Source organism: Procambarus clarkii, chromosome 1 (assembly GCF_040958095.1).
Source record: "Procambarus clarkii isolate CNS0578487 chromosome 1, FALCON_Pclarkii_2.0, whole genome shotgun sequence".
Classification (NCBI taxonomy): Eukaryota; Metazoa; Arthropoda; class Malacostraca; order Decapoda; family Cambaridae; genus Procambarus; species Procambarus clarkii.
The window spans coordinates 61,063,272-61,084,666 of NC_091150.1; the positions used below are offsets into that span (position 1 = coordinate 61,063,272).

A 21,395-nucleotide genomic window follows, 5' to 3' on the forward strand; every position below is an offset into this window, starting at 1 on the left:
GCTGTGTGTGTGTGGCCCTGAGGTACGTGCTGTGTGTGTGGCCCTGAGGTACATGCTGTGTGTGGCCCTGAGGTACGTCCTGTGTGGCCCTAAGGTACGTACTGTGTGTGTTGCCCTGAGGTACGTGCTGTGTGTGCGGCCCTGAGGTACGTGTTGTGTGTGGCCCTGAGGTACGTGCTGTGTGTGTGGATCTGAGGAACGTGGTGTGAGTGGCCCTGAGGAACGTGCTGCCTGTGGGCCCTGAGGTACGTGCTGTGTGTGGCCCTGATGTATGTGCTGTGTGTGGCCCTGATGTACGTTCTGTGTGTGGCCCTGAGATACGTGCTACGTGTTGCCTTGAGGTACGTGGTGTGTGTGGCCCTGAGGTACGTGCTGTGTTTGGCCCTGAAGTACGTGTGGTGTGAGGCCCTAAGGTACGTGGTGTGTGTGACCCTGAGGTACGTGCTGTGTGTGGCCCTGAGGTACGTGCTGTGTGTGGTCCCTGAGGTACGTGCTGTGTGTGGCCCTGAAGTACGTGTGGTGTGAGGCCCTAAGGTACGTGGTGTGTGTGACCCTGAGGTACGTGCTGTGTATGTCCCCTGAGGAATGTGCTGTGTGTGACGCTGAGGTACGTGCTTTGTGTGGCTGTGAGGTACGTGCTGCGTGTTTCCCGGAGGTACGTGCTCGTGTGGCCTTGAGGTACGTGCTGTGTGTGGCCCTGATGTACGTTCTGTGTGTGGCCCTGAGATACGTGCTACGTGTTGCCTTGAGGTACGTGTTGTGTGTGGTCCTGAGGTACGTGCTGTAAGTGGCCCTGAGGTACGTGCTGTGTGTGGTCCTGAGGTACGTGCTGTAAGTGGCCCTGAGGTACGTGCTGTAAGTGGCCCTGAGGTACGTGCTGTGTGTGGTCCTGAGGTACGTGGTGTGTGAGGCCCTGAGGTACGTGCGGCGTGTGGCCCTGAGGTACGTGCTGTGTGTGTGGCCCTGAGGTACGTGCTGTGTGTGTGGCCCTGAGGTACGTGCTGTGTGTGGCCCTGAGGTACGTGCTGTGTGTGGCCCTGAGGTACGTGCTGTGTGTGGCCCTGAGGTATGTGATGTGTGTGGCCCTGAGGTATGTGATGTGTGTGGCCCTGAGGTACGTGCTGTGTGTGGTCCCTGAGGTACGTGCTGTGTGTGGCCCTGAGGTACGTGCTGTGTGGGGCCCTGAGGTACGTGCTGTGTGTGTGTGAGGCCCTGAGGTACGTGCTGTGTGTGGCCCTGAGGTACGTGCTGTGTGGGGCCCTGAGGTACGTGCTGTGTGTATATGTGTGTGGCCCTGAGGTACGTGCTGTGTATATGTGTGTGGCCCTGAGGTACGTGCTGTGTGTATATGTGTGTGGCCCTGAGGTACGTGCTGTGTGGGGGCCCTGAGGTACGTGCTGTGTGGGGCCCTGAGGTACGTGCTGTGTGTGTGTGAGGCCCTGAGGTACGTGCTGTGTGGGGTCCAGAGGTACGTGCTGTGTGAGGCCCTGAGTTACATGGTGCGTGTGGCCCTGAGGTACGTGCTGTGTGTGGCTCTGAGGTACGTGCTGTGTCGTGCCCTGAGGTCCGTGCTGTGTGGTGCCCTGAGGTAGGTGCTGTGTGTGGCCCTGAGGTACGTGGTGTGTGTGGTCCTGAGGTACGTGCTGTGTGTGGCCCTGAGGTACGTGCTGTGTTTGGCCCTGAAGTACGTGGTGTGTGTGGCTTTGAGGTACGTGCTGCATGTTGTCCTGAGGTACGTGCTGTGTGTGGCCCTGAGGTACATGGTGTGTGTGGTCCTGAGGTACGTGGTGTGTGGCCCTGAGGAAGACCTTGCTGATTGTATGAGAGGTGAGGGTACGGAGCCGTGGCTACGAGAGGGTGTAGTGAGGAGAGAGGCAGGACTGCAACAAGGGTGCCCGAGGCCAGGTCATGGCTGCCACTGCACCTGCCTCGTGGCCAGTTCCAACCTCCAGCACTTGCCCTTTACAACACGTCGGTCAGATCTGGAGCCGACGTTACGCCTATTGCGACGAGGCTCTCGAAAAAGTAAACATTAAAACATAACTGGAGTAACCTCCAAAGTGTCAACATGTGTGCTGGCCAGGGCCCGGGGAGCACACCAGCCACCCAGCACGGGGGAGGAGCTGGGGAGGGAGGCTGCAACGTGACCTGGGGGGGGGGGGTGAAAGTTCTACACAGACTATTTTTTTTTGGCCATCTCCGATTGGCAGGAACCCGGGGCACAAAAGTGAGCGCTCTCTTGAAGGCGCCGAACATTTTTGCCTCCCTTCAGGAGCAGTAGGTGAGGGAGGGGCTAGGGAGGGAGGGGCTAGTGAGGGAAGGGCTAGGGAGGGAGGGGCTTAGTGAGGGAGGAAGCAGAGGGAGGGTAATATGAAGGGAACGGCGAAAAATTGAGGGACGGAGGGAAGAAGGAGCGGATGACGGAAATTGGAGGGATTCAAGTAGAAGCGTGATGGTGAGAAGGAGCAGGGGAAAAGAAAAAAAAGCAGGGAGTGAGCGAGGGCAAGCTGGAAGGAGTGAGGGCAAGAAGGACAGAGGGAAGGAGTGAGGGCAAGAATGATGGGAGTAAGGGCTAGAAGGAAGGAGCGGCGGCAAGAAGGAAGGAGCGGCGGCAAGAAGGAAGAAGCTGGGGCAAGAAGGAAGGAGCGGCGGCAAAAAGGAAGAAGCGGGGGCAAGAAGGAAGAAGCGGGGGCCAAGAAGGAAGAAGCGGGGGCCAAGAAGGAAGAAGCGGGGGCCAAGAAGGAAGAAACGGGGCCAAGAAGGAAGAAGCTATGGCAAAAAAGGAAGGAGCGAGGGTGTTACGGCCAGCCTGGGCCAGTAACCAGGTTCTTACTGTTAACGCGTCTTATAACCTCCTCTTCTTGATCTTACCCAAAGTCGATGGTAAGTTTTCAAGAACCAGCTATGGCAAGTAGTAGTGCAAAGAATATAAGGGGATAAACAATACGTAATTACACCTTCACCAATCTATTATCACCTTCACTAATAAATTATCACCTTCACCAATATATATATCTCTAAGTATTACTACAGATATTTACACTGTCGCTTTCACTCAGGACACTCAATAGATTGGTAGTATTCATCAAATCCCGGTGAGTCCACTATCTTGGCATATACGTCCAGGTACATGTCGTCCACACTTAGTGGCAATCACCGGCGAGTTCACCTTCCTCAACAAGGGTCAGTCCACACACCTTGTCGTCATGATGTCTTAATACCCCCACCTCCACGCCCCAGAAACACGCTGACAGAGGGTTTCAGCAACGCGCTGACATGGGGTCTCAAATAATCACGTATATGGGGTAGCTAACATGCTGGCAGAAGTCTCTAGTTACACACTAGTAGCACTTCTCAACAGACGCACTACTGTCACCTAGTAACAACTCTTCTTGGCCAAATCCCAAGTACGTCAGTCCATACAACACTTATAAATCCAGCAGCTAACACACTGCTATTACCGACAGCGGCCACTTTGTCCTCTCACAGGACCAAGTCAAGAGTTCTGAACTGCCCTCCTCAGCGCAATCGCCTCCTTACGTCACCTCTGTGAACATAAAACGTCATTAGCTAGACAGACAGTATACTGGGTGACCTTAGGATAACACCCTTCCACCGGGAAATTGAAATTATAATTGCTTGCACAACCTAGATGACGTTGATATCGTTACGCCACCAGCCAGAGGTCATCATCATCGACCTCACACACTAACTGATGTATGAAACAGGAGCCTTCCACCGACGCCACACCACTGCCAACAGATGGCGTTGTTTGCATTTCCTCTAATACCTGAGAGTTGGAGTGCAGGGTCCCCTAGATGGCACCGAAATCGCCAATCCACACTCCAGCGATGGGGCTGATGCTGTAACACCTCCCAACCAAAAAGAATTTGGTTTGGCTTCTAAACGGAAAATAAACCGAATTAGTATGTTTGTATAAAACCAATCAGACTTATGCAGATAGATAGCTAATGTTAGAAGAAAGTCCTGCTCTAGAAACTGTATTAATAGAGATGTCTTGACGAAAGTGAACACCAAGAAGACGGGCAATGATTTAACTGACATGCTTGTCCGTAGCGTGGCCACATTGTACACCATGGTTTATGTAAACACCGATACTCTGAGGAAGATCGAAAAACTGGAGCGAACTGGCTATACCTCCCTGAGCCGTGGTACCGCTGGTGGCTGTATACAGATGGTGTTTCCTGTACCGATCTAGCGGTCCCTCAAGGAGACAGGAATCTGAAATACAGGAAATTGACGATTTTGGCTACCATGTACAGCCTGGAGATGCATACCAGTGTCTCGACCAAAGACTAGACTCACACGTGTTCCTACAGTACCTGTCTATACGCTAATGAAGAGTGCTTTCTCTCCTTTAACTTCAGGGCTGCCACCACTCTTTATAATTTTGGCACTAGTCCTACTAGTTACATGAGGGGACATCAACCTGTCGAGCTATTACTCAATAAAACCATTTCTTTTACTACCACCATCCTCAATCACTTCTTGATCTCTTCCTCCTTCCACGACAATTATCACGGGGCGAAAGTCCTTTCCCTGATACCGTTCCACCATGCTTACGTGTGCTATCATCTGCTTGACCGTCCACTGGTCCTTGGTCACTTCTTCCATTGCAAACACAAGGAAAATACAAAATACACATAAGAACCATTTGGCTAACCGATGAATAACTTTCACAATCCTGCAATGTCCATAATGGGCTGTTTCCATCCACCTGGTTCGGAACATCGAGGGCACTACAACCTGTGCACATTCCTCTGAAGTCTAGGTAGTTCTTGGTTGGTTCTGTGAGCACTGCATCACATCATTCCCCAAGTACAGGTTACCTGCCATCGGGCCAGAGTTTAGGCTATCTGTGGGTGCTTGCACTTGTGGTTCCTTTTCTTGCTCAGTTATCCATGTTGCTCTAGTCCAATGTTTCTGTTCGGGGGCAGAGTCGAGAGAGCTCGCTGGAATACTCTCAACAACCTGTGTTGTAGATGTAGGGTTAAACAAGTTATTTGATTTCAACATCGTCTGTACCTGGGATCTGGATTGTGCTGCTACTACAGGTCTTACCACTTCTCCAGCCGGATCGTCCCCAACCATGGGACGGTTACTGTCCAAACCCGTCACCAAGTTGTTGGCCAGTTTGACCTCTATTAGAAGAGGATCCACTATTGCCAACGTACACTTGCCACTGTAATATGGCGATTCCGAGTGTACTTCTTCTAAGGGGAGCAACGTACCACGTCGAGAGAGCCCATCCTAAATAATCCTTTGTTTCCCACCAGTAAGCACTTCCTCGGGTAACGAGTTTCTCAAAATCAGAGACTGGGCAGCTCCACTATCCCTAAGAATCCCTACAGACCTGCCTGGCTGATCACTCGGTACATACCCTCTCGAAGTGTAAGGTGCAAACAATCCTGGCTTTTCTCTCTCTCCCTCTCTAGAGACTGGGCGTCTACTGGAGGTGTCGCACGACTCACCAACATAACCTCTCTATGTTGGTCGTTACCGGTCCTGCTTTTTCACTTGGCAGCTATCTAAGGAAGGAGCTATGGCAAGAAGGAAGGAGCGGTTGCAAGAAGGAAGAAGCGTGGGCAAAAAGGAAGGAGCAAGGGCAAGAAGGAAGGAGCAATGCCAAGAAGGAAGGAAGGAGCGATTTCAAGAAGGAAGGAGCGATTTCAAGAAGGAAGGAGAGATTTCAAGAAGGAAGGAGCGATTTCAAGAAGGAAGGAGCGATTTCAAAGAAGGAGCGAGGGCAAGAAGAAGGAACGAAGGCAAGAAGGAAGGAGAGATGGCCAGAAGGAAGGTGCGAGGTCAAGAAGGAAGGAACGAGGGTCAGAAGGAAGGAGTGAGCACAAGAAGGAAGGAGCGAGGGCATTACGGCTGAGTGGATAGCTCTTGAGGCTCTTAGTCATAAAGGCCTGGGTTCAATTCCCGGCAGAGGCAGAAACAAATGGGCAGATTTTTTTACCCTGATGCCCCTGTTCACCTAGCAGTAAATAGGCACCTGGGAGTTGGACAGCTGCTACGGGCTGCTTCCTGGGGGGGGGGGGGGGGGTTGCGCGTGTGTTAGAGAGAAATATATGTAGTAGATATAATAGAGGAAAATATATTGGGTAGAATGACCGAATTCAAGAGCTAAAAAAAAAGAAAAAACTCCGCACAAATATTAAATACACAAACAACTCCGAGCATCAACAACATGCCAGCCATCATAGACCGACTCGCTCTGACATTTGGTGTATCCTCCGGGATACATTAATAAGTTTTACCCCGTCCATTTCCCCAAAATATTTCAGTTATCCGTTAATTACCACCTGTTGCTGTGCGTATTGGGGGGAGCGGGCCGTCGGGGGAGCGGACCCCTCCAACCCATGGCGCCAAGACCTAAACACGTTTTAACTCAACAAGTGCCAGCACAACTATCACACTGTTGTTCCTCTCAGCTTTACGACTCTTATCTCTTCTTAGCGAGATATCCCAACTGTCCTTCGCTATTCTGTCCCTTTAAACAGTACTAATAATTAAAAGGATCTCACTGTGACTCCCAGGGCACAACTGGGAGTCTGACCTTACTCAGGGCGCCCAGGGCACAACTGGGAGTATGACCTTACTCAGGGCTCCCAGGGCACAACTGGGAGTATGACCTTACTCAGGGCTCCCAGGGCACAACTGGGAGTCTGACCTTACTCAGGGCTCCCAGGGCACAACTGGGAGTCTGACCTTACTCAGGGCTCCCAGGGCACAACTGGGAGTATGACCTTACTCAGGGCGCCCAGGGCACAACTGGGAGTATGACCTTACTCAGGGCTCCCAGGGCACAACTGGGAGTATGACCTTACTCAGGGCTCCCAGGGCACAACTGGGAGTCTGACCTTACTCAGGGCTCCCAGGGCACAACTGGGAGTCTCACCTTACTCAGGGCTCCAAGGGCACAACTGGGAGTCTCACCTTTCTCAGGGCTCCCAGGGCACAACTGGGAGTCTCACCTTTCTCAGGGCTCCCAGGGCACAACTGGGAGTCTCACCTTACTCAGGGCTCCCAGGGCACAACTGGGAGTCTGACCTTACTCAGGGCTCCCAGGGCACAACTGGGAGTCTCACCCTACTCAGGGCTCCCATGCCACAACTGGGAGTCTCACCCTACTCAGGGCTCCCATGCCACAACTGGGAGTTTGACCTTTCTCAGGGCTCCCAGGGCACAACTGGGAGTCTCACCTTACTCAGGGCTCCCAGGGCACAACTGGGAGTCTCACCTTACTCAGGGCTCCCAGGGCACAACTGGGAGTCTCACCCTACTCAGGGCATCTCAGAAAACGTCTAGGACTCTGATGATCTATCACTGTGATAATATACCATCAATACACTAAATACAAACACAGAATAATGACTTATAACATGACGTGAGTGACAGTTGTCCATCAACTGGGGCCATAAATACATCAATATCAAGGGTGTCAATAGTGCACATGTTTTGTTCTCTAGTTAATATTCATCATAAAGGAAGCGGAACCTTTTGGTGCGGAATATTTCCGTTCCAGATCCTATTATTCAGATGTAATATATACAGAAGGAAAGGCTTCTATGAGGTAGTTCAGTGCTGTTTGTTAAAGAGAGATATCTGCAAGATATTGATGACTAAATGATGGAAAATATGAATATTACTGATAGTGTGAGATCAGCTTAACGTTGTTAGATAGAGAGAGATGTGCTTGACGTCCTGTGATACACACTGAGATCTGCATGACACTGTGAGTGACACACCCAATAACGCATCCCACTCAGCTGATGGCAGCGCTGAAAAGCAGCTCGTTGGCTCCGAATTAGTCATCGAAGCGCGAAATTAATTGAATTGGAAATCGTTAGAATATTGCTTTAAGAGAGAGAGAGAGAAGGGGAACGTGGCTTGGCACAGGGCGGTGCCACACGGGGGGGGAGGTGCCATAGTGGGGTCACACTGGGGGAGGTGCCATAGTGGGTCACACTGTGAGAGGTGCCATAGTGGGGTCACACTGGGGGAGGTGCCATAGTGGGTCACACTGTGGGAGGTGCCATAGTGGGGTCACACTGGGGGAGGTGCCATAGTGGATCACACTGTGAGAGGTGCCATAGTGAGTCACACTGTGGGAGGTGCCATAGTGGGTCACACTGGACGAGGTGCCATAATGGGTCACACTGGGGGAGGTGCCATAGTGGGTCACACTGTGGGAGGTGCCATAGTGGGTCACACTGGGGGAGGTGTAATAGTGGGTCACACTGGGGGAGGTGCCACAGTGGGTCACACTGGGGGAGGTGCCATAGTGAGTCACACTTGAGGTGTCATAGTGAATCACACTGAGGGAGGTGCCATAGTGGGTCACACTGGGGGAGGTGCCATAGTGAGTCACACTTGAGGTGTCATAGTGAATCACACTGAGGGAGGTGCCATAGTGGGTCACACTGGGGGAGGTGCCATAGTGAGTCACATTTGAGGTGTCATAGTGAATCACACTGAGGGAGGCGCCATAGTGGGTCACACTGGGGGAGGTGCCATAGTGAGTCACACTTGAGGTGTCATAGTGAATCACACTGAGGGAGGTGCCATAGTGGGTCACACTGGGGGAGGTGCCATAGTTGGTCACACTGGGGGAGGTGACATAGTGGGTCACACTGGGGGAGGTGCCATAGTGGGTCACACTGGGGAAGGTGCCATAGTGGGTCTTACTGTGGGAGGTGCCATAGTGGGTCACACTGGAGGAGGTGCCATAGTTGGTCACACTTGGGGAGGTGCCATAGTGGGTCACACTGGGGAGGTGCCATAGTGAGTCACACTGAGGGAGGTGCCATAGTGGGTTACACTGGGGGAGGTGCCATAGTTGGTCACACTGGGGGAGGTGCCATAGTGGGTCACACTGGGGGAGGTGCCATAGTGAGTCACACTGGGAGAGGTGCCATAGTGAGTCACACTGGGGGAGGTGCCATAGTTGGTCACACTGGGGGAGGTGCCATAGTGGGTTACACTGAGGGAGGTGCCATAGTTGGTCACACTGGGGGAGGTGCCATAGTGGGTCACACTGTGGGAGGTGCCATAGTTTGTCACACTGGGGGAGGTGCCATAGTGGGTCACACTGGGGGAGGTGACATAGTTGGTCACACTGGGGGAGGTGCCATAGTGGGTCACACTGGGGGAGGTGCCATAGTGGGCCACACTGGGGGAGGTGCCATAGTTGGCCACACTGGGGGAGGTGCCATAGTGGGCTACACTGGGGGAGGTGCCATAGTTGGTCACACTGGGGGAGGTGCCATAGTGGGTCACACTGTGGGAGGTGCCATAGTTGGTCACACTGTGGGAGGTGCCATAGTTGGTCACACTGGGGGAAGTGCCATAGTGGGTCACACTGGGGGAGGTGACATAGTTGGACACACTGGGGGAGGTGCCATCTATCTTGAGGTTATCATGAGACGATTTCGGGGCTTTAGTGTCCTCGCGGCCCGGTCCTCGACCAGGCCTCCACCCCCAGGAAGCAGCCCATGACAGCTGACTAACACCCAGGTACCTATTTTACTGCTAGGTAACCGGGGCATTGGGTGAAAGAAACTCTGCCCATTGTTTCTCGCCGGCGCCCGGGATCGAACCCGGGACCACAGGATCACAAGTCCAGTGTGCTGTCCGCTCGGCCGACTGGCTCCCCCGGCTATAGTGGGTCACATTGGGGGAGGTGCCATAGTGGGTTACATTGGGGGAGGTGCCATAGTGGGTCACATTGGGGGAGGTGCCATAGTGGGTTACATTGGGGGAGGTGCCATAGTGGGTCACACTGGGGGAGGTGCCATATTGAACCACACTGGGAGAGGGGCCATAGTTGGTCACACTGGGGGAGGTGCCATAGTGAGTCACACTGAGGGAGGTGCCATAGTGGGTCACAATGTGGGAGGTGCCATAGTGGGTCACACTGGGGGAGGTGCCATAGTGGGTCACACTGGGTGAGGTGCCATTGTTGGTCACACTGGGGGAGGTGCCATAGTGGTTCACACTCGGAGAGGTGCCATAGTGGGGTCACACTGAGGAAGGTGCCATAGTGGGTCACACTCGGGGAGGTGCCATAGTGGGTCACACTCGGGGAGGTGCCATAGTGGGTCACACTAGGGGAGGTGCCATAGGATATTAGTATTAGTCAGTGGTTGTCCCTCATGCTGCTGGTCCACAAGCCTGGTAATGATCATAGGTTATGCATACATTACCAGTAAGTTAACACGGTTACAGTAGCTGATACATATATCCTTCCCAGGATGGAAGAGTGTAGTGATACCGTCGGTAAGGCCTCCTACCTCACTAACTTCGACCTCTTCAAGGGCTATTGGCAGGTACCTCTGACAGTGCGTGCCAAACCCTTTGCCTTTGTGGCTCCTGGTAGTCTTTTTGGGTGTCAAGTGGAATGATAAATTTGGAATGATAAATGCTGCCTCTTCATTTCAGCGATTGATGACTATTGTACTACGCTACGTAGAGAATGCAATGGTCTACATACATGATGTGATGATCTGCAACTCAAACTAGGAAGACCATTTACGACATATGGAAGCATTATTTTTTGGCTATTCGACAAGCTCTGTTGGTAGGCAATCTGTATTGCCTATCAACCGAGCAGGGCAGCTGTGCGTACTAGTGGCTTTACAAGATTGTAATTACTATAATATGTATCCTCACAATCCCAATGTATCTTCTTGTATATATATAAATAAATAAATAAATAATAAAATAAATAAATAGTATTAATCGGAATTTGTTAAGACTTCTGTTATCTTTGTAGGACATTTGGTTGGTGGAGGATGGATCGCCCCTAAGTTCAGTGCCCAACCCCTTCCACACATAAGGAGGTCCTGTGTTTCCTGGGTATTGCCGGATTCTACCGAAAGTTTGTTCCTAACGTCTCGACTATGGCAGTTTTTTTTTTTTTTTATTATTATTTTCTACCACAGACGTGGCCACACATTTACAATGCTAACCAGCATATATACATTTTCTTCTGTCCTCCATGGACAGGGTTAGAGAAGTGTTAAACATATAGTTCAAGGGTTTATTGAACACTCAGCCACAGAAGGTGATTCGGTACTTTTAAAATGCTAAGCTAACCTACATACGTAAATACATAGATACACAGATTTACGTATGCCCTACCTAAAGTGTTAGATGTGTCTTTTACATAGTGTCATTAATGTACATTCACAAAGGCAGTGATTATGGCAGTGCCTTCGACAACCCTCCAGAAGAAGGGAACAAAGTTCATGTGGACCAAGGACTGTCATGTAGTCTTTGAGAGCTTTAAAGCCGTACGGATTGTGGGAGAAACCTGCTGGGATTGATATGAGAGGAGAACTACCAGGGACTTGTACTGAACTAAATTAAATATTACTGTCTGCAAATTAATTCAACTAAAGTCTCTAGCTAGTCTCGTAAATCCTAGCTCCTCTTTTCCTAATGACAGATTGTGGGCTGTAAGGGGCAGGTGGGGTGAATAAATTAGTTGATTGAAGTTTCAGTCCACCTGCAGACAGGTATCTCACATTAACTTGTATTTTATACAAGGATAAGATTTAATAAATTCAGTTCTATGACTGAAGACTGGTTCTGTTAAAATCAGGGAATGAAACATATACGTAATACAGCCTAGCACCTTACCTATCAACAGCCAATATATTCTTACACTAATAACACAAACACCTCTCCGTGGTGCCTCCTTGCCGTGGTGAGGGGCTCACGTACACCTCCCTGGGACTGGTGTGAGTTGCCTGAGCCCCCTCTTTGGGTGGTGTACGTGCTGAAGAGCACCATGTAGGGGCCCTGTGAGCCATCAGACCACCCGCTGGAGGAGTCGCCTGTGAGAAGCCGCCCTGAGTGGATGGTTGGGTGTCCAGGCTGGGGCGATAAGGGACTGGGGTCTTAGCACCAGTGTGGGACAATGAACGAAGTAGTAGAACTCTTATCTCTTCTTAGCGAGAGATCCCAACTGTCCTTCGTTATTCTGTCCCTTTAAACAGTACTAATAATTAAAAGGATCTCACTGTGACTCCCAGGGCACAACTGGGAGTCTGCCCCTACTCAGGGCTCCCAGGGCACAACTGGGAGTCTGCCCCTACTCAGGGCTCCCAGGGCACAACTCCTAGTTGTGGCTGCATTGCTGAGCCACAGCAATCTTTCCCTCTCTCTCAGTCCTCTCCACCATTCCCTAAACCCATCCTTCGTTCCCTCGTCCTCACAACCATTTCTCACTCCCTCGTCCCTCTTTCCTCCCCACCATCCCCCACTCAAGCATCCCCTCGCCCTCCAAACCATTCCCCACTCCAAATCCCCTCGTCCTCCCCACTATCTCCCACTCCCCTGTCCCCGTGTCCTCGCTCTCATTCCTCCCCCTCCCTCGGCCCCTCGTCCTCCCCACTATCCCCCACTCCCTTGTAACCTTGTCCTCCTCACCATTCTTCATTCCCCTTTCCCCTCGTCCCTACCATCCCCAACTCCCCTGTCCCCTCGTCCTACCCCACCATTTGCCCCTCCCCTGTCCCCTTGCTTCCCCCCCACCATATTCCACATACATCCCCTCGTCCTTCCAACCATTCCCCACTCCCCATCTGATGATCAAATGATCTGATGTTCCCATCAAAAAATTGTGAACATCAAATGTTCTGGGGCTAGATTCACGAAGAAGTTACATAAACACTTACGAACCTGTACATCTTCTCACAATCTTCGGTGCCTCTGTTTGCAATTATTAAACAGTTAATGAACTCTGAAGCACCCGGAGGCTGTTTATAACAACAGTTGATTGGCAAGTTGTCATGCTAGTAAACTGTTTAATAAATGAAACCAAAACCATCAAAGATTGAGGAAAGATGTACACGTTCGTAAGTACTTGCGTAACTGCTTCGTTAATCTGGCCCCAGATGTTCCCATCACTGATATATAAAAAAAAAAACAGTTTAAAAAACGAAATGAAAAACAATGAAAAACACCAAATGCACTATACTCACGAAATGAACGGTATGGTAAACAACACAGCTCAATTCCAACTTAATGTCACACAAAATAATTAAATCAAAATGAAAATAAATTGAAGTTTATGAAAATTCAATTTATCAATGAAATTGGAAACATTGAAATGGAATCGTAACATATATAATATAGCGTGTGTTGGTCTTGTGTGCAACAGATGGCACTGTGTTACAAAAACGCATGTTTTTACCTGTCACAGGGGTGGCATCTATATAGTAGGTATATAAAAACATGTGTGTATTCGAATGGAATGTTGTGTCAAAATTTCAAAGCAATCAATGAAGAACTTTTGTAGATTACAGCGTGTGTTGCTCTTACGTCCAACAGATGGCGCTGTTTAAAAAAAAAACATGTTTTTCCTGTCACAGGTGAGGCATGTATATAGTAGGTTTATAAAAAGACGCGCCTATTCGAATGCAACATTGTTTCAAAATTTCAAAGCAATCGGTAAAGAGGTTTCAAAGATTTCCCTCACATGAAAGCACAGTTTAAAACAAAAAGCAAAATTCCCATCACAGACGTGACATCTACATAGTATGTATATAAAAATCAGCTCGAATGCGAATGGAACGTTGTGTGAAAATTTCAAAGCCATCACTGAAGAACTTTCGGAGATTATCGATTATAAACAAACGATCATTTCCATTTTTATTTATATAGATTTGACATACAACGAGTCAAATTCATACAGGATATTGGAGGCGCCGGGGTGTCGGTCCTTACCAATTATAAAGTCACACCTTTCAAGACTTAATGTTCACAGGTTGAATAGGAGGTCAGGTCGTGTGAAGCGATCTTACTTTCTGCTAAGCTGATAATTGCAGCCGGTTGGTAGTGTGTTTCCCTCAAACAAGCCGCTGTCTATGTATGGTAGGTAGATAGACAGAGGCTATCTCCTGGTAGGCAGAGCTTAGCTCCCAGTTCTCCTATATATACCCGTGGAACTGTACAGCTGAGGCATTGATCAGGAGGACAGTGACAGCCGTCCTAGACGGCTACTCCATAGAGAGAGGTTCCAGAAGCCAGACTAGGCCGTCCCAGGCCAGGTGGGGGACTCTGTCTATCAGTCGTGCCACCTCCTTCTCTACTTAACGTGGTCTCAGAGACTTTGGTGAGTGAACTGTAAGGTTGCCATATACTGTGTTTTCCAACTTAGGTGTTGTGTGATTTCCAGGGGCAGTCATCCGTAGTCAGCCATCAAATCATCAAATCTCAGTCAGCCGTCAGCAATCTCGTCAATTGACAGTCAGCCGTTAAATCTCAATTTATTGTGTGGTGACTCAAAATTTGTGTATTTTTGTAACCGTTTGAACATCAATTGAAATGGTTGAATTATGATACTCATAATATTAAATATATAAATGATTAACTTACTATTTAAATTGTCTTTAATTGTGATCCCTAGATCTTGTATAGGGAAAGCTAGAGTGGAGAGCTCTCTGAAGTTTACTGGCTTAAGATTTTGACTTAAAGATTTTTGGTTATATGAGTTGTACATGCTTACAAGTGATGCATGTTAACATCACATCATATTGTTGTGCATTCCATTGTCTTATATATAAGTTCCATTCCTTGTCTTATATATAATTAACTTGAATGGATGGTGTCAGCAACCTTCTATCTTTCTACTATTCTAGCACTCTTACTGTCTACTCTTCTACGTTTCCTCCTTGATCTCATTTTTTCTTTCTCCTTCAAAACTTTCCCTTTCCCACTGAAGTTCTTCACTACTCCCTTCCACCTCTCACACCCTATGAGTTTTCTTCCTTTCTTTACTTCTTTCAATTTCCGATACGTTACAAGTACACCCGACCCCATTTTCTGTTCTGCGGTGGAAGGCTGTGATCTTATTGACCCCCTGTGTAGTTTCTTTCTTACTAATCACATTTTAGTCCGCAGTAGAAGTGATGTGGGTGGTAACTTGGTCGACAGGAATCAGTTCACCCAGGGCCGTCCTGAACTCAAGACGTGTTCCAGTAGAAACTAGTGGTCGAGTTGGCTAAGTATCACAATGATTTGTCTGTGATACTTAGCGAAGTATTAGTGATTGGACCGACGTATCCTGGGATGGCGAAGTTGAGTTACGAGATGGAATCAATGTCTGTCTATTAAGGCTTGTTATAAGCCTGTGTGGAAGCCTGCCAGTGTGTTGCTGGAGACCCCTGCCAGTGTGTTGCTGGAGACCTCTGCCAGTGTGTTGCTGGAGACCTCTGCCAGTGTGTTGCTGGAGACCCCTGCCAGTGTGTTGCTGGAGACCCCTGCCAGTGTGTTGCTGGAGACCCCTGCCAGTGTGTTGCTGGAGACCTCTGCCAGTGTGTTGCTGTAGACCTTTGCCAGTGTGTTGCTGGAGACCTCTGCCAGTGTGTTGCTGTAGACCTCTGCCAGTGTGTTGCTGTAGACCTCTGCCAGTGTGTTGCTGGAGACCTCTGCCAGTGTGTTGCCGTAGACCTCTGCCAGTGTGTTGCTGGAGACCCCTGCCAGTGTGTTGCTGGAGACCTCTGCCAGTGTGTTGCTGGAGACCCCTGCCAGTGTGTTGCTGGAGACCTCTGCCAGTGTGTTGCTGGAGACCTCTGCCAGTGTGTTGCTGGAGACCTCTGCCAGTGTGTTGCTGGAGACCCCTGCCAGTGTGTTGCTGGAGACCCCTGCCAGTGTGTTGCTGGAGACCCCTGCCAGTGTGTTGCTGGAGACCTCTGCCAGTGTGTTGCTGGAGACCTCTGCCAGTGTGTTGCTGGAGACCTCTGCCAGTGTGTTGCTGGAGACCTCTGCCAGTGTGTTGCTGGAGACCCCTGCCAGTGTGTTGCTGGAGACCTCTGCCAGTGTGTTGCTGGAGACCTCTGCCAGTGTGTTGCTGGAGACCCCTGCCAGTGTGTTGCTGGAGACCTCTGCCAGTGTGTTGCTGGAGACTCCTGCCAGTGTGTTGCTGGAGACCTCTGCCAGTGTGTTGCTGGAGACCCCTGCCAGTGTGTTGCTGGAGACCGTCAGGTCTACAGCAACTACAGCCAGTGTGTTGCTGTAGACCTCTGCCAGTGTGTTGCTGGAGACCTCTGCCAGTGTGTTGCTGGAGACCTCTGCCAGTGTGTTGCTGGAGACCTCTGCCAGCGTGTTGCTGGAGACCTCTGCCAGTGTGTTGCTGGAGACCCCTGCCAGTGTGTTGCTGGAGACCTCTGCCAGTGTGTTGCTGGAGACCTCTGCCAGTGTGTTGCTGGAGACCTCTGCCAGTGTGTTGCTGGAGACCTCTGCCAGTGTGTTGCTGGAGACCCCTGCCAGTGTGTTGCTGGAGACCTCTGTCAGTGTGTTGCTGGAGACCCCTGCCAGTGTGTTGCTGGAGACCTCTGCCAGTGTGTTGCTGGAGACCCCTGCCAGTGTGTTGCTGGAGACCTCTGCCAGTGTGTTGCTGTAGACCTCTGCCAGTGTGTTGCTGTAGACCTCTGCCAGTGTGTTGCTGGAGACCCCTGCCAGTGTGTTGCTGAAGACCCCTGCCAGTGTGTTGCTGAAGACCTCTGCCAGTGTGTTGCTGGAGACCTCTGCCAGTGTGTTGCTGGAGACCTCTGCCAGTGTGTTGCTGTAGACCTCTGCCAGTGTGTTGCTGGAGACCTCTGCCAGTGTGTTGCTGGAGACCCCTGCCAGTGTGTTGCTGGAGACCTCTGCCAGTGTGTTGCTGTAGACCCCTGCCAGTGTGTTGCTGGAGACCTCTGCCAGTGTGTTGCTGTAGACCCCTGCCAGTGTGTTGCTGGAGACCCCTGCCAGTGTGTTGCTGGAGACCTCTGCCAGTGTGTTGCTGGAGACCTCTGCCAGTGTGTTGCTGGAGACCTCTGCCAGTGTGTTGCTGGAGACCTCTGCCAGTGTGTTGCTGGAGACCTCTGCCAGTGTGTTGCTGGAGACCTCTGCCAGTGTGTTGCTGGAGACCTCTGCCAGTGTGTTGCTGGAGAATATAAGTGGTGTTTTGAGCACCGTGACCATACTGTATATGACTGGCTCATGATTTACTGAGAAAGGTGAACTCGCCGGAGTGAGGACCATAGAAGACAGACTCAGGAGATAGATAGAAGTGGACTCGCCGAGCTGGAAAGAAGATTACAGACGTTTTACAGTGTCCTGTGGGAAAGTGACACCTGCAGTGTTATGTCATTTATATATGTGTATAAATAGTTGAGAAGTCCACTTGGTGATGGTTCTGTTTAGTGGTGTTTATCCCTTTTCCATTAGATTGATTATTACTGCCAGTTCTTAATAACTTACCTATGACTCGGGGTGGGATCAGATAAGAAGAGGGCATTAAGGCTCCATATACAGTGTGATAAATAGAGAACCTGGTTACTGGCTAAATGAGGCCGTAACAGTGACTTTGCCTTTGATTTAACATACCATATATCCACTTTGCCCACAACATAAATGCACTTCATGTGTTGTCAAGTGTACCCATGCTGCTAAGTTTTGTCACCTGGGTAACTTAGTAATATCTAGCTGCAATGACTAGTGCTTGGGAGGTCAACATTATTATATTATTAATAACTTTGTTGAGGTGTATATTTGTAAGTAGCTGTTATGTAAGATAAGTTCACCCCAGTTAAATGGTGGTTTTAATTGTAGACTGACAATATATCCCAAGACCCTATAAAGTTGTGATATACTTGAGGCAAAGAATGCCAACTATTGAGTCAGGGAGAAGTCTATACTACGAGCCTTATGGTGGGTCATGACGGGGGTCATTATAATGGAATCAGCTTCGTTATCGGAATAGCTAGAAATTTTAGTGTCGTCCTATTCCTACTTAAAGGTTTAGAAAACGTTTAATTTTTAAACTTTGTAAATGCAGAATAGAGCCAGTAAAGAGTAGAGGCGCCACAGGCACAATCAGCAAAAACTGGATGAACATCAGAGGTCCACAGTTGTACAATATCCTCCCTGCAAGTATAAAAAATATTGCTGCAATAAAAGAGAACTATTGAATTTCACGAAAAAATTTGTTTCCAGCATGAAGTGCCAGACAATCCGGGTTGTAGTGGACAAGTAGGTATACAGGGAGGCATTACTTACACTAGGGGAACGGCAGGGTATTCAAAATGTCAAGACTAGAATACAGCAGCATAGTCTGTTTAATTGAGACAGTTAGGCAAGTACCAACTGCATCTGGGCATAACTGACAGGATGAACCCCTCAGCTAGTTTTTTTCCAATTGGGGGTTGATATACATGCTGCTTTGGCGGTATGCTCACTCACAGGATGAGTAGCCCTGGACAATACTGTCACTGTGGCGGTATGTTCACTCACAGGATGAGTAGCCCTGGACATTACTGTCACTGTGGCGGTATGCTCACTCACAGGATGAGTGACCCTGCCCAATACTGTTACTGTGGCGGTATGCTCACTCACAGGATGAGTGACGCTGCCCAATACTGTCACTGTGGCGGTATGTTCACTCACATGATGAGTGACGCTGCCCAGTACTGTCACTGTGGCGGTATGTTCACTCACAGGATGAGTGACGCTGCCCAATACTGTCACTTGTTATGATCTCAGCCTGTAGGAGAAACAAGTCTCCCCTTTGAGAGTTATTCAGCAAGCCTGACCTAACCAGAAGGTCTAAGAAATATAGAGGTGATAACACAGATGTAAAATAGCTGGTCGGAGATGATGAACAATTTAAGATTATGGGCAGTGAAGAAGAAAACAGATAAATGACTGGCTAGGAGATGTGGACATTTTGCTGGAGGCGTGAGGCTCGCTTCTGGAGGGCTTTGACCTCACTTGAGGCCAGACATCGCAGGGGGAAAGCCGCGCTCCGTTTGAGCTCCCGCCAGAAAAGAACCCCTAGTGTTCACCCCTAATCTCCAAGAGAAGAGTAGTGTGTAGACGTGCCAGCTGTAGAATCGAGCTGGGAACGTTGTGGTCTCAAGTCGTGGTCGACGAGGAGAGTATTAAGCCGCCCAGAGACATTTTCGTGGGCTGTGGAATCGCCCTGGCCAGGCTTCGTCAGAGGGAGGAGCGCCCTCGACCAGATAATCTGTGGTAAGCACGATATACGCCAGTTCATAGTGATTGCTTGTAGTTGGTCGTGTGCCCAGCGACAGTAGCAATGTTTATTGATAAGTTAGACATGTTTTGATAAGGCAGAAAGCCTAAAATAAGAGAGTGGAGAGGGAGGAACACGGAGCGACGTCCGTCCCCCTCTGAGCGCTGGCAGGTGACTGAGAGCTCCCGACGGCGAAGGCCCCTCCCGGAGTGAGTGATGCCCACTGGGCAAGGTGGAGCATGGACCCGCCCAACGGGGGAGTCCACTCTCACAGTATGTAGAGGACAGATAGAGGTTTGAAGGCAAACATATTGTGTGATTATTTTTGTTTATGTGTTAAAGGGAAAACATTTTTATTGGAGTGTCGATGGGTTGCAGGTTTGTCTTTGGGGAAGAAGTTGCTGAGAACTTCGAAGCCAGCACAGATGAAGTAATTGATGAGACTCCAAGGTAGTGGAGCAGAGGATTTTGAGCTGTGAGGAGAAGCAGTGAAGAGGAGTGTCACGTGCTTCTGTAGAGGTGGTGAAGCACCATAGTTGCTCGAGGGAACTTCATGGTGTAGCAGCCCAGAGATCTGTGGAGGACCCTAGCAGAAGGGTGAAGCACCGTAGTTGCTCAAGGAAACTTCATGGTAGCAGCCTGGAGGAGCTGCAGAGGATCCTGGTAGTGAAGCCCGGTAGAACCTAAAGATATCAGGGTAGTGAACTTCCAGAGGTGGAAGGGAAGTTCTGGTGGATTACTTGTTGGGAGTTGATAGTGTTTGGTTGTCATTAGCGTGCAAGACGCAGTGAGAGGTGGGTTCGATCCCAGGCGCCGACGAGAAACAATGGGCAGAGTTTCTTTCACCCTATGTTTACTGCATGTTACCTAGCAGTAAATAGGTACCTGGGTGTTAGTCAGCTGTCACGGGCTGCTTCCTGGGGGAGGAGGCCTGGTCGAGGACCGGGCCACGGGGACACTAAAAAAAAAAAGCCCCGAAATCATCTCAAGATAACCTCAAGATAAGGAGTGTTTTATACTGAAGTTTAGAGTTACAGTCGTAGGCTGGATTACCTACAGATGTATGTGTTCTAGGACTAATAGGGTGATCGATTGATCATTGTTGTGTATCAAGGAACATTTATACTGATATATGTTATTGCATTCACATGCTGATTTTCCTTGTACATGTTTATAGATATATTCTCTTGCTGATAGTGCAACATTGTAGTATAAGACTTGATCTAGTTGAGGAGGTTGATAGTATCAGGTGGGGAATCAGAAGATAGGATACCACTTGATAAACTGATAATAGAGTTCTGATGGTGTTGGAGTGCACCCTGATTGTAATAGTATAGAGTATAGGAGTCATTATTATTATATGTGTATATGTATTGTGTATGTGCTCTGTCCAGTAAATGTATTCAAATTTGCTGGTATTTGACCTTGTCCTAGTGAGGCTTCCCATGAAATAGTACAGAAGGAGAGAGAGAGAGAAAGAACCAAGAACCACTGCTGTGGACAGGGTAGAAGGTAATACTAATAAGTCAAAGGGGGATTGAGGGGATCATATCACCTAAAGAGAGAGTGGGGAGTCACAGTGGCTCGAGTGGGTGTGTGCACGTGACAACGAGGCTAAGTATTGGAGCCGCATCCCCTAAACGTGTGACGTTGAGCCCCTCTCCAAGAGCCAGAAGCGCCAAGGGTGATCTCCTAGTGAGGTATAAGCCCTCTACCGAGTTGTGGGTTGGGTTGTCCGTAGAGAAGGATCAACGACGACAACACCACCAACACACAATCTATAATACACTGTGGCGGTGTGTTCACTCACAGGATGAGTGACGCTCCCCAATACTGTCACTGGCGGTATGTTCACTCACAGGATGAGTGACGCTCCCCAATACTGTCACTGTGGCGGTATGTTCACTCACAGGATGAGTGACGCTGCCCAATACTGTCACTGTGGCGGTATGTTCACTCACAGGATGAGTGACGCTGCCCAATACTCTTACAATGACGCTTTTTTCACTCATAGGATGAGTGACGCTGCCCAATACTGTCACAATGGCGCTATTTTCACTCATAGGATGAGTGACGCTGCCCAATAAACTAGCCTTCATGGGTAAAATTAATCAACTGCTAGGAGTCGATAAAATTTACATAGAGAAACCATCGTCATATATAATATTCAGTAATTAAAATCACTGGATGTTAGCTTAATAATAAGTATTTGATATTACACATTTGCAGATCATTTATATATAGCGAGCAAAAACAATTTCTTACGAAGTTGGAGATTTTGACAACAACTGGGTTGTTGTTGTTGATTTAGGGGCGACGACGATCGTGGGACCGGATGCGCCCC

At 49.4% G+C, this 21,395-nt stretch overlaps 1 protein-coding gene across 1 annotated transcript; it reads right to left on the reverse strand.

The window, feature by feature from the left end:
• Positions 1-4,461: 4,461 nt before the first annotated feature.
• Positions 4,462-17,441, reverse strand: LOC123755873 (uncharacterized). The gene is made up of 7 exons (XM_069323108.1): positions 17,278-17,441; positions 9,674-9,997; positions 8,929-9,415; positions 8,052-8,821; positions 5,083-5,203; positions 4,851-4,992; positions 4,462-4,628 (listed from the first exon to the last, which is right to left on the reverse strand). The coding sequence occupies exons 1-7, from the start codon at positions 17,439-17,441 to the stop codon at positions 4,462-4,464; spliced, it is 2,175 nt and encodes a 724-aa protein (XP_069179209.1).
• Positions 17,442-21,395: the final 3,954 nt, after the last annotated feature.

Excerpts from the sequence above, each read along its gene's own strand:
- LOC123755873 (XM_069323108.1), bottom strand. The coding sequence starts at position 17,441 with ATGAAGTGCATTTATGTTGTGGGCAAAGTGGATATATGGTATGTTAAA. Across the intron at positions 9,416-9,673 it reads CACTATAGCCGGGGGAGCCA|TGTGTCCAACTATGTCACCT; the intron begins GTCGGCCGAGCG and ends CACCTCCCCCAG. Across the intron at positions 4,629-4,850 it reads AAACTCTGGCCCGATGGCAG|AAGTGACCAAGGACCAGTGG; the intron begins GTAACCTGTACT and ends TTGCAATGGAAG.